This window comes from Macaca nemestrina, chromosome 10 (assembly GCF_043159975.1).
Source record: "Macaca nemestrina isolate mMacNem1 chromosome 10, mMacNem.hap1, whole genome shotgun sequence".
Classification (NCBI taxonomy): Eukaryota; Metazoa; Chordata; class Mammalia; order Primates; family Cercopithecidae; genus Macaca; species Macaca nemestrina.
Window position 1 is genome coordinate 138307747 of NC_092134.1, and position 13519 is coordinate 138321265.

The 13519-nt window shown below is 45.4% G+C and overlaps 1 protein-coding gene across 1 annotated transcript; it reads right to left on the reverse strand.

The window, feature by feature from the left end:
- Positions 1 to 4474: 4474 nt before the first annotated feature.
- On the reverse strand, positions 4475 to 13244 carry LOC105484164 (potassium voltage-gated channel subfamily A member 1). Its single transcript, XM_011745530.3, has 2 exons — positions 12252 to 13244; positions 4475 to 11884 (listed from the first exon to the last, which is right to left on the reverse strand). The coding sequence occupies exon 2, from the start codon at positions 11337 to 11339 to the stop codon at positions 9852 to 9854; it is 1488 nt and encodes a 495-aa protein (XP_011743832.1). The 5' UTR covers positions 11340 to 11884; positions 12252 to 13244; the 3' UTR covers positions 4475 to 9851.
- Positions 13245 to 13519: the final 275 nt, after the last annotated feature.

Here is a 13519-nt window from a genome sequence, read left to right on the forward strand (position 1 = left end):
AAATTCTTGGGCATTATAACTAAAACAAAGGATTTGACTTTCACATGCTAAGCAACTTTCTTTTGCCCTTGTTTTATATCTGGTGGGTGTCTTTGGCTTAAAACATTCGGTTCTAATGCACTATTTGGAAATTCTTGCAGTGGGCAAACACTCTTCTTCCAGCACACTAATTACTTTGTATGGGATAAAGTTAAATAATTTTCTTTCTTGAATCACCAACGCCATGATTAAATTATGTTTTGAGTACTCGTTTTTATCCGTTAGGGGTGAGCATTATTTTGTAAATGCCAAAAAAGTGATCTTCGCCCTGTGTAAACTTAAGACAGCTATTCCATCTTCACTAGAAACTTCCTTTAACAATAAGCTAATATCCTTTGATCTTTCAAAAACTGAGGTGAGCATTCCATCTTTTAAGGCTGACACATGCACAACTTTCTCCTTAATATTAAAAAATGTTTTGCCTGTTAATGAAAGAGGAATACAATGTACAGTGAATCCTCGTCTCAGAAAGATTCCCTTTGCAACTCACATAAAACAAAATTACTTCCTTTCTGAAGCAGTGAAATAATGATATTGAGTGGAATGCAAACAAAGAGAGTGTCATCACTCTAGAGATAATTAAAGCATTTGGGATTTCCAAACACTCTTAATTCATTATACTGAGGAATAAGCATTTTTAACAAAAGTTGAATTTGGCCTTGAGCCCAAAAACGTAATTATTCTAAACTTAGTCCCTACTCATGGATCATCCTCTGATTTCAATTCTGAAAAAAATAAATTTCAACTGGAATTCGTTTATCTGGAAACATTCCTACAGTGTATTTAATGCTCAACGCTTGAGACATGAGAATATGTTAGCACACATGAACATACTGCATAAAATCTATTTTAAAAAATGATTAAGATTTAAAGAATTCAATCTAGCCCCTGAATATTATCCTCTAGAGAAATGTTTTTGTGAACCCAAGATTCTAACAGATTGATTCTAACTCCTTACTTTAATTCCAATGAAGTTCCTAAAGAAATGCAGGCAAAAGTTGACTGCTGTTTAAATCCAGTCAGTTTTAAAAAGGAAGAGCTAGACCACTAGAGAGATATTATAATTATAAATGTTTATAAGCATCTGTGTCGTATGTGCTATTCAGGAAAAGACTATATTGACTCATATATTCTTGTGAGCATTGTTTTATTTTTAGCTAGGACAGTTTATAATAAATTTTTATATTTATAAAATGACTCTCAGACAAGCATATCAGAACCCTTCCTAAGCATCTTGCTTGATTTTTCAATATTCACAGGTGGAAGAAAAAATATCAAATCAGACAACATTTTGCACATAGGAGAAATGAGGCAATCAGAAGTGATGTAATTGTTGAAGAGCCCTTCTTGTTCCTCAGCGTATTGCATGGCACAGCTTAACCTTCCCATTGGGGGTCTGAAGATGTGAAATAGTATTAATACCACCGGGCAAGGGAGGAACAAGACTGGACATAGTGGCTGAGGGTCCTGGGAGGCTGCTGTATGCCTGGCACTATGTGCAGGATGAACTGAAGTTCCTACTGAAAAAACCTCAGCCCCAAGTCTTCAGATCCGCCATCATACAAGACATCCTTTGAATTAGGTGCCTGATCTCCCTGGAGTCTTCCTTTAAAATGTGGCTCCCTCTCTAGAGAGGAATGACGCAGTGGCCTCCTCCTGCTCTTTCCTTTGTCCTTGTAACTAACAACATATCTATTAACATCTCACATTGATAAAACTCATTAGAATTCGCCAAACATGTGGACCTATATGATCTCATTTAATCCACACAACCTTATGAGCTATTATAGTTGTATTTTAGAAATGAGCAATTTAGGCCAGGCACGGTGGCTCACGCCTGTAATCCCAGCACTGCAAGAGGCCGAGGTGGGCAGATTGCTTGAGGCCAGGAGTTCGAGACCAGACTGGTAAACATGGTGAAACCTTGCCTCTAGAAAAACACAAAAATTTAGCAAGGTGTGGTGGCACGCGCCTGTAACCCCAGCTGCTTGGGAGGCTAAGGCAGGAGAATCACTTGAACCTGGGAGGCAGAGGTTGCAGTGAGCCAAGATCGCACCACTGTACTGCAGCCTGGGCAACAGAGTGAGATTCCATCTCAAAAACAAAACAAAACAAAAAAAAGGGCAATTTAAAGGCTCAAAAAGGCTAAATGCCTACACGAAATCCATTGGTTTGTTTTTACCATGTGACATTACACTTTCCAACATTTGATCAGTTCAGTAAACATTCAGAGCCCCTACTGTGTGCCAGACACTGGCCCAAAGAATCATCAATAAACCCAGGCCTGCTTCATCTGCCCAGCAATCTTGGGGGCAGATCCCTGTGCCTATAAAATGAAGACAGCAATATCAGCCCAACCTAATTCACCAAGTAGAAGAAAGCAATCTAACTAACGTGGAAAGGGTTTGAAAACTGCAAAGATAGCTATCCAGACTGGAAGTGTTGCTGTTAGCACCTTCCTGGGAATGAACGTGCCCAGCTGCTTTGAACTTTGAAAGCAAAGGGCCGCTGACGATTCTGAACATCTGATGATAGAGGGAGTGCTTTTCTAGGGAGAGAGAGGGAATAACACAAGACCAGCCTCATTCCGTAGATCACAATTAAGTCTAAGTCCTTTGCTGGGCAGAGGATCTGTAGAGTACATTGCTCTGTCAACTAACACACCTCCAATGCCTAGCACAAAGCCTAAGTCAGGGACAGGGCCAAGAAAAATACTGAGGGATAAAAATATAGTTAAAATAAGATCTGACGGTTCTATTCAGGGTTCACATCTGCACAAAACTGCCAAATTTAAGGGACCAGAATTCGAACACTTAATCACACTAAGAAATAAAAACGGGGGAGGGAAATACTAGAATCACTATAGCGTATCAATTTGAAGATTCCTCTTTTTACCTTTTTACATCTGTAAAATTGGGATGAATCAATGCAATGGCAGGTCATAATTGTCGGTGTTCTCTCTTTCTTACAAATATGTCAGATAACACTGCATCTTACAAGTAATGGTATCTTAGATTTAATTAATTAAATAAGATGTCGTAAATTGTCTGTTTTCAAACTGGTTCAAAGGGCTCTTTTCCAGGTATACTGCCTGCCATGCTGTGTCTTATCCACTCAGTACTTTGCCACCAGCCTTAGGGCTGGCCCTCCCTCCACACTCAAACCTGGTCAGAATCCAGAAATCAGGACTGACTGCGGCAAGCAGTTTCCCACCCAGTGGCAGAGTCGCTGACTTCAGATCACATCTGCTCTCTGTTCTCCCCCCTTTAAACTGACCTGACTTCTTTTTAAAGCTTTGTCAACAACAAAGCTTCCAGTTACAGCCCTATTCCTAGCAGCTACCTAGTTCTATCTGTTTCTGCTTCAAGAAGACCATTCTAAGGCTGAGCTTTGAGAAACATCCACTGCTGTTGGTGTGTCTTGGGCTGTCTTCTTACCTTCTCTGTCAGAGCTTAGCCTGGCATGTTTCTTGACCACAACAGAAAAATAATGGTCAGCCTGCCCAGGTTTGTAGTCTACTTTCAGTGGCAACTTCTACAGCAAAAGAAAGATTAATCTGCAAATCTTGTAACATGAACCTATCACAGTGCAATACTCTTCTACGATGATGCACCAGCCACCCAGTGCAGTTAGCATGTAACAGACCCCTGTCCAGAGCACCTCCGCCTGTTTGCTCTGACATAAAAGAATGTGTAGAAAATGTGATATTCACAAGGAGGAAAAGAGAAGATCTAAATCTTAGGAAGATTCAAAAGAAAACGCACGAACGAGTCATTTAAAAAAAAAACAAAACAAAAACAACAGGAAGAAAGAAATGTGAACCACATGTAGAACTACATGGAAAAAGCCTATGTAAAGAATAGATAGTGACCACGTTATTTTTCCACATCAAAATCACTCCTAACACCGCACTGCAACTATCCAGTCAGTTGATTCCAGACCACAACACTGTTACACACACACACACACACACACACACAGTCGTGTCTCTGTCTCTCTCTCTCTCTCTCTCTCACACACACACACGCAGTTATCTTTCCTGCAAAGCTTCTCAGACTGTACATAAAAAATTGTTTCAAATCAAAACAACTTAAGTGAATATAACCAATGACTTTGCTCCCCTGAGCCTCATTTCTTCTTTTATTTTAAAAACTTGATCCTCCTTCCACTCTAACTTCCACAGGCCAAATTCCAATGGTCTTCACTTGGGATCTTACCTGAAACCAAACTGAATTTATCCTCAAAACGTAACCCCAGGATATGTCCTTGGACAGCAGAAACAGACCGTGTGGGCCAAAGGCAACACGGCTGTTTCATGATCTGATCTTGTATTCATCCCACTATTTAGAGAGACCCCACAGAAGAAGGTGGAAGAAAAGGGCCCCCAAAAGACCAGTTAAACAAGAGACAAATAACCAGTCAAGATATTCCTTGATAAGATCCTTAAAAATTATCTTTAATTGATGCCAAATATGAACAGATCATAAAGTGACAGAAGCAAGTAAAATTGCATAGATGAAAACTATGCGCATCAATTAGGTTCTCAATTCATAACATTCAATGTCCTTGACCTGACATATTACACAGTTAGAGAAGGGAAAATGCACAGTAGGTGAAGATGAGACATGTCCTTAACTCAAGGTGAAGCAACTGGCAAACTGAAGAAATAAAATAGCGCTTTTTCAGCTTAAATGGTTTGTTGTCCTGATGGTGCACTTTCAATTAATACTAGTCATTTTTATTTTTCACCTCAGTAATACTTTATCTTTACTATTAGAGGCATGTCACATGGAGTCCATGTTGTCTACTTACATCTGATGCATAAACAGTCCCAAAACAGTGCGCTGAAGAGAAGAAAGGTGCTTCTGCAAGGTTTGGAGAGGAGACAACTTTGACCTGGAATATTTTACAAGAGATTTCTTGTTTTGTTTTGTTTTCATTCCATACACCATTTCTTCTTCTTCTTTGATTGTGGTACAAAAGTTTTCTATACTCTTTGAAGTTTCACATCACAAAAAGTAAACTCCTAGTTAGCTCCTAAATGAAAATCACTGTGACTAGGGTTAATCTCCTTAAAGCTAATAGCCCTGAGGTCAGCAGGGCCTCACCCCTTACATACATGCTGGACTTCCCAAGAAAGCCCAGGGTCATTTTGCCTGAGCAAAGAGGCTGGCATTTAATCCCAAGGCTTCTAAACTTTACATCTATACCCTGAATTAGTTTGCACAGTGACCCAAGGTAATGGAACAGTTTTGGTTAACAATTCAGCTCCTGTTTGCTTCTTTACAAAAATGGTAAGTAACATACATTCTTTTAAGGTTTACCTGAGTCATACTAGACATGTTCACATATACCCTGAAATTCCATGATATAAATACAAGTAGTAATATGCCACATGGTGGATGAGAGGTCACCTCCTGAGATCACAATTCAACTTGGGTTGCGTCTGGTCTTAAAATTTTAGTTTGTTTGTCTTCTTAAAATGAACATAAACATCAAAAGACTCCATTCTTGCTTGGAAAAGCCTGAAGATAACATGCTTGTTTGGCAGTTTATATTCTTTCTAACAATTTTATACTATGGATGGTTACCACCCACCAATTCTCACCACCCCAGGAATAAGTCATTCCTGGAAGAAAATGGGAAAGTGCCTTCTGCTAATGTTCTTTCTCCTTTCTTTCAATCCAATCTACCAAACTAAGAATTAAAATGTAAAAATTTTAAAAAGCATGTGTTTTGAGGTCTCCTATATTAAATGAGAGGGCTAGGAAACTATTTTTATTGACCTTTAGATGGTAACTCATTTGAAAAATGTGTAACTATACACAATGTGAAGAAGGCCCTTTATAGGCTCAACCAAATTTCTACTTTAAAAAAAAATGTATTCCTCATTTGCCATTTACATGTATGTTTTTAATTCTCAAGCGAATCAAGACTGTGACACCACCTGTGCTTCAGGTCCACCATGGTGGAATCTAAACCTGCCCTACAATTCCATTTCAGGGAAATGACTGCCCACTGGCCGGAATCCGGGAGAAGGACTTGCTCTTGGTGTATCTGATTTTGCAAGGCTCACCCACGAACACACTCCCAACGAACTGATATAACTGAAAATCAGAACTCAAGTCTCCAGGGAGTGCAAGGGGAGTTGTGCACAAGTGGGAAAAGGGAGATGCAAAAACAGAAAGTTTTCCTGGCTGGAATTTGTCTTCTAGAAATCTGAGGACAGAGGAAATGAATGTCTTTGGTCTCTCTGATTCAGATCACTTCAGGTGAGTTAACCACTTCAGAGATTCTGGGATGGCTAACAGCCCTGCTGTGACCAACCCTTCCAATGCCACCCTATTGAACTAGGGCCCCAATAGACTGGAAGAGAGGAGTTATGGCTATCAGCACATCAACAGTCTTCTCCTAGAGAAAACACATAGTCAGGACATGAGCTGTTAGAGCTCCATGCCTAGGAAGGGGAAGAAAAGGTAAAGAGCCTGCTAAAATAAATAAGAATAAGTAAACCAAAAAATAGTTATCCCTTAATAGGCAGTTTTGTTAAGTGCACCTTCAGGTCTACAAAGACATTTCAACACATTACAGTGCGAGGGGTAAGAGCTTGGTCAAACATCGCATGCCTATGCTACACAGATAATCCCTGTACTCCATTCTTACTGAATTCATTGCAATGACCTACAGATGAGCTAAGCAGCATTCATTTTCCTCACAGCACCCCAAACTCATAACAACAACTCATCCCCAGTCCCAGGCTGACAGGTTCACCGCATGCAGCACTTTTTTCTATATCACATGCAGAAGAATCAACCACTCCAGGGTGTAACCATGGTAAGCATACCAAGTACCCAAAGTCAGTCTTGGTGCCATTTTCTCATCCATTAACCCATCCATCCCACAGTACCGAGTGGATTATTGCTGTTGACAGAGTGCGGTGTTTCAAGTTCTGTGTGCACTAGACCTCAACGTTGAAATGAAAGATCAAGATAGCCCCAGGACTGGCAGGAGGTTGGCATTTTTTTTCCTAATTGGGGATTTTTAAGCAAGTAGGAAAGGAATCACCAGAATGAGTTAAGGTTCAGACGAGAAGGAGACATCACATGGGAGGGTTTAATGCCCTGTAGTCAAATGCCGTGCAGTTCTTGGCCCCTCATCTTCCACGATGTGTGTTGTGTTCATCTCACAGATTCACAGAAGTCACATAGGAAAAAAAGATATCCATGTTCTTTCTTTTAATCGAGTTAGCCAGAATGGGTGTAACTCGAGTTTCTAGGGTGACTGCCTCACTGCTAGTTCTAGGACAGGATGGGGGAAAGAGGTGGGAGAAACAGAACAGATTTTCGGAAGAAGCTGGGCCAGAATGTCAGGTAACAGGCAGCCACATGCTAAGCGCAGAATGAAGATTCCCCACCTCAGGGTCCTTAAAAAGGCTGTGAGTACCTCTCCACGGGTGGACAGCTGAAGCTCCAGAGGTCTGTGTTCCGTGGCTGTCTTCCAGCCAGGAACAGGGTCCCCACCATTCTCTGGGCTGAGCGACTGGGGAAGCAGAAGTTAGATGTTCAGCCTGTGAAGTGACTGCCAGGTGGGAAGGTCATAGGAGCGTCATAGGAAATATCTGAAAGGGATAGACCGGGAGGGAAGGCCTAGGAAAGGTTATTATGAACTGAGTGTTCCCACATCCACAACAATGCCCGAAAAGATTGGACCATCAGAGAGATTTGCAAAGTGCTGTTACTAACAGAGAAAGAATAAGGAAAGGTGCCAGGAGCACTACACTGGACCTGAGGAAGCCTTGTGTGTCCAAAGTGGCCCTCGATAGGAAACAAATTCCCAAAAAGTTTATCTTGGCTTCTGGTGGAGAAGAGGAAAAAACAAGTTCACAGTTCACGTCCACTTCAAAGATGGGTCTCAGTTCACATCCAGCGTCAGGCTGTCAAAGGGACCAATGCTAGTAGATGGCCAGAGAGACAGCACCCTCCTGGGACTCTCCTCTCCAGGGTTTAGGGTGGTGTGGTCTTCTCACAGTGGTGAAATGAGAGAGCGAGAATGGAAAAAGAAAAAGCAAAAGGTCTGTGCCCCAACCCTTCCCCACTTTTGTTACCTAACTTCTCAGCTGTGTCAAGGAGGCACTTTCTGCAGTTCACTGTGGGTACAGGATAAAGGCACTAAGCAACTATTAAATCAATTGGTTTAGTTTCTTCAGGGAGCCTCAAGGGGAGGGCTGAAGTCTCTGCAGACTTCAAATAATGACTGCAAAGAAAAAAAATCAGCTCTGCTTTGGATGCATACAATAGAGAAATATTTTCATTTACATCCTAAGAATGCACCAAAAAACATGCAGTATTGCACCTTTTTTTTGTTTGTTTGTTTGTTTGTGTTGCTTGTGTTTGTCTTCAGCTAGAAAGAATACTTGTTCTTAGGTGTTGCTATATATACCTTGATGATTTATTTAGTTTTTCACATGGCTTCCCTTTAAGGGATGGGCATATTGGTCCTCTCTCCGCCTATACCTGCACAAAAAACCTGGTATTTCCCTGAGCAAAGGCAGGAAAATTGACTGAGTGCCCCCACCCCCACCCCCCATAATTTCTATTGGGCCTTTCATCCCACAGACTTGTAATTTTTATTACTTTTTAAATTTTTATTACTGAAATCATGCATTAATTAATTCAAGGTACATCTTAGTCAAATAGGCCATAATGCTGAATGAGAGAACATGCTTTGAGCTCCAAAAAGTTATTGTTCCCATCTGACTAACATATGCACTTAAATACAGTACTGTATTTACTAATAAAATAGTTAATAAATGGAGGAGTGCACTTTTGGTGAATGCAAATGAAAAAGGATCTATTTTTAGAAGAATCGATTTCAACTTAAGCTTATCCCCTATTGTCTGGGCTAACTTCTCAGCATGCGATTATAAAGTAAATTGTATCAGATTCAAACATGCTTACATTTAACTTCATTTGTGCTCTCTTGCAATAAGGAGGCTAAGGTTTTACATCCAGTTCTGAAAGCCAGGGGTCGGAGTGCAGGCCTGGTGAGAAAAGACCTGTATTTGGCTCATCTGCAGTTGAGAAAATTTAGCAGCACTGCAGATGAATCAATTAATTTAATTCAGTTATCTTTTTCTTAGAGAACAATCTGGATTAGAAAGAGAATGGGCCCAGGAGGAAATCCCTACAGATCAGGACCAGTATCCAATTTATAAGGTGCTTTGTGAACCAGTCTTAAGTAATTGGAGTTTTCTTTTTTCACCTTGTAATATGCAGTTCAGTTGATCGAAATAAAAATATCTATTCATTGTCCATTTTGGCTGGTCTATCATGTTACATATAATACATCTGATGCACTGTCTTCAATGTGCTATGCAGTTTGCAAAGATTTTTTACTGGAGTCCCATGCAAATTTTAATTTTATATTTCTAAGCGATCATCTTGTTTTGAGTTTTTAAAAAAGTTAAAGAAACCAAAGCATTAAAAATGTTTCAGTTTGGGGAAGCATATGATTATTGTTTTACCTAGACTAGTTCATGGACTAATCTTTTTAAGCCAGTTTTAGAAAATACTCTCTCTTTTCCCATTTTTTAATAAAAGGAAAATAGTTTATTGTCATGGATCTTGAAAGCTTCTGGTTCACCACCCCCAAAATCCTCAATGCAACAATGCATTGACAGTTAAATAGAGCATTCGAAGTCTACTTAGTAAAGTATCTACAAAGCGTGACATGAGTCACCAGGTTTTTCTGTTTTGTTTTTTAAGTCTTTTGAGCTGCTAAGTGGGGCTTTTTTGTTTGCTTGCTTTTGTTTTTTAAACATCGGTCAGTAGCTTGCTCTTATTAACGCAGTTTTGGTTAGCTGTGGTGCAATTGCCAGTTCTGATATTGACCTGTCTATAATGGGCTATGCTATTATTCATATCCTCTTCGATCTCCATGTACTCAGACTTGCTCATAGTAGAGGAACTGCGGCGACTGAGGTCACTGTCAGAGGCTAAGTTAGGGGAACTGACGTGGAGCAACTGAGCCTGCTCTTCCCCCTCAGTTTCTCGGTGGTAGAAATAGTTGAAATTGGACACAATGACAGGTACGGGCAGGGCAATTGTCAGCACACCAGCGATGGCACACAAGGAGCCCACGATCTTGCCTCCAATTGTCACAGGGTACATGTCACCGTATCCTACAGTGGTCATGGACACCACCGCCCACCAGAAAGCATCGGGGATACTGGAGAAGTGCGACTCAGCTTCTTCCGCCTCGGCAAAGTACACTGCACTAGAAAACAGGATGACGCCGATGAAGAGGAAAAAGATGAGCAGCCCTAGCTCTCTCATACTAGCTTTGAGGGTCTGGCCCAGGATCTGGAGGCCCTTAGAGTGGCGGGAGAGCTTGAAGATTCTAAAAACCCTTACCAAGCGGATGACCCTGAGGATGGCCAGCGAGGTGGCCTGCTCGCCCTTCTGGTTTCCTTCCTGCTCAGCTATCTCGGTGCCCAGGGTGATGAAATAAGGAATGATGGCCACAATGTCGATGAAGTTCATGATGTTTTTGAAGAAGTCCGTCTTGCTGGGGCAGGCGAAGAAGCGCACCACCAGCTCGAAGGAGAACCAGATGATACACAGCGTTTCCACGATGAAGAAGGGGTCCGTGAAGATGTTGGAATTGTAGATGACCGTGGTGTTGTCGATGCGGTGGACGGTGCCCGTGAAGTCCTTGTCATCCTTCAGCTCGGGGAGCGTCTCCAGGCAAAAGATGACGATGGAGATGAGGATGACCATGACGGAGACGATGGCAATGACCCTGGCGGGCCCCGAACTCTCGGGGTACTCGAAGAGCAGCCACACCTGGCGCTGGTACTCCTTCTCGGGTAGAGGACGCTCCTCCTCCTTGATGAAGCCCTCGTCCTCCCGGAACTTCTCCATGGCCTCCTCGCCCAACTCGTAAAACTTGATCTCCTCGGAGAACATGTCCAGGGGCACGTTGACCGGCCTCCGCAGGCGGCCCCCCGACTGGTAGTAGTAGAGGATGGCGTCGAAGCTGGGCCGGTTGCGGTCGAAGAAGTACTCGTTCCTCAGGGGGTCGAAGTAGCGCATGCGTTTCTTAGGGTTGCCCAGCAGCGTGTTGGGGAACTGCGCCAGGGTCTTGAGCTGCGTCTCGAAGCGCAGCCCGGAGATGTTGATCACCACGCGCTCGCAGCACTCGTGGTCGTCGTGGTCGGTCTGCCGGGGGTAGCTGCCATCCTGGGGGTGGCCCGGGGCGGCCGAAGCCTCGTCCACGTTCTCCCCAGACATCACCGTCATGGTGAAAGCCGGGCGCGGGGGTGGGAGGCCAGGAGAGAGCCCGGGGTGAGAAACAGCCAGGGACCAGGGGTGGGGGGGACCCAAGCGGCCCCCCCACCGGAGTGCGCGTCTCCCTCACGCCCAGGGGGAGGGGCTTCAAAATGAGCAGGTCGGGAGATCTGCGACTTTGCCTCTCGCTGCCTTCCCCTCCACCCTGCCTTGTACTCAATTTGGAATCCCCCTCGCCTGCGGGCCGGGTGCCGCTTTTTGCAGAGGGTCGGGTTTGGATTTGGGGGTTTGTTGGCTTTTTGTTGTTGTTGTTGTTGTTTAGATATTTCTTCCTGATCCCAGGTGCCTTAACGCAGTGCCGTTCTAGCGGACTGGGCCATGGCTTCGGGGGTCGCCCTGGCCTCCCCTCCCCTCCGAGAGCCTTGCTAGGACCCGGTGCAGTGCCGGCTCAGCAGATCCCCACGCCTGCCACCCCCTCTGCTTCTCCTCGGCTCTCCCCCCTCCTACCCCTCTTCGCCTGCCGCCTTCTAAGCTCCCACCAGGGCGATCGATGGACGCTGCAGAGAAATAGAGAGTGATACGGGGGTAGAAAATCAGAAGCATTCGGATGGGACGGACCTACAGACACCGAAGAACACAGACCTCTAGCTCGAGAAAGCACTGGACGTTTACTAGGGCTATCACACACACACGGACAGACGACACGCAGACACCCGGAAATCCAAGTTTGGGGCTCTTCCATCCCACTTTCCCCAATGCCCAACAGCCGATCTGTTTACAACTTCGTTAAACTAGAGATCGGAAAAGCGCCGAGAGACGCCGGGGGAAGCTCCGGGTCCCAGGCAGCATCCCCGCACCCCCGGCCTCCCCCACCCCGTCGCCCCAACCCCCGCTTCTGCAGCCCCGAGCTGGGGAAACCCCTACCTGGCCGGCCGGCTTGGCGCAGGGGCGGTGCTGAGTCGGCGGAGAGCCCGCGTGGGAATGCGGCAGGTCGCCTTTGCAGTGCCCTGGCGGGAGCCGCGGCGGCCGCCGCAGCAGCATCCGAGACGCGCCGGGCAAACTCGCCGCCCTGGTCCGCTCGTCCGACGCCCCTCTCACTTGGACAATCGCTTTACCGAGGAGCTACGGCGAAAATGTTCATTCCCTACCCCCATTCTCACCGGTTGCCAGCAACCTGGAGACGCCGTCCTCTCTCCGGTGCAGGGAGTTCCGGAGGATGCGGGGCGGAAAAGCAAAATATCACTCTCTCCCGAAGCTCAGAGGCAAATGACGATAAACAGCACTCTCGCCCCCTCCTAACACTATGGGAGCCCTTGATTCGATCCCGAAGGAGGCGGGCGGGCAAGAGCCTGGATCTACATGGCTCTCCAGTTCCCTTCGCTCGCCGCACCCCAGCGCGGACCTCGCCAAGGCTACGCGGCGCGCCGGGAGCCCTCAGGAGCTCGGAGTGGAGCAGGGTGCGTGCGGCAGCGGGTCCGCTCGGTCCATTTCTGGGCGCTGCAAGATCAGCAGAAACCTGAGAAAGCGCCTGGAATACAGAGCAGCGATTGGCCCACCCGGGCGTGGGTTGGGGAGGGCGGGGGAGGGCAGGCGCGAGGAGGTGGATGGAAAATATGAGGGGGTGGTTTGGAAGAGAGCGGGGTTGTCATTCAGTTCCCACCCTTGCCAGCACAGCTTTTTCCTCTCCTACCAGAAAAGCCGACCACTAACTCTACTTCCCTTGTGGCCCACCGCCCCGCCCACGCACGGCCCCTGGCGGCTCGCGACCTTCCCCGGGAATTTCACATTGGAAATGGTCAGGTCCGACGCAATGCAGGCGGTGGTGTTTCTGGCAAAACTCCTCCAATGGGTTTGCTTTTGTGCAGTCCCACAGTAACCCTCTTCGATCGCACTGCTCTGCGCCCCATTCCGCTCCTCCCCCAAGAAGGCCCTTGCTCTCTGCGGGGCCCTCCCAGCTTCCCCCCGCCGGCTGGACTCTCAGAGCTGCAGACTTTAGGCAGAGCTGTGCAGTTGAGGATCCCTGGGTTTGTTCCATGTAGTTTTACTAGGCGGCGGTGGTGCTAAGAGCCTGTCCCTCTTTAACCTACGATGGGACTTGAAGTTTTCTTACAATCCGATTATTCTGAAATACAGAGAATGTGACTTGTGGGGGACCGAAGGCTTCGTGGGTTTGTGGGGTTGTCTGCCAACTT

Excerpts from the sequence above, each read along its gene's own strand:
- LOC105484164 (XM_011745530.3), bottom strand. The coding sequence starts at position 11,339 with ATGACGGTGATGTCTGGGGAGAACGTGGACGAGGCTTCGGCCGCCCCG.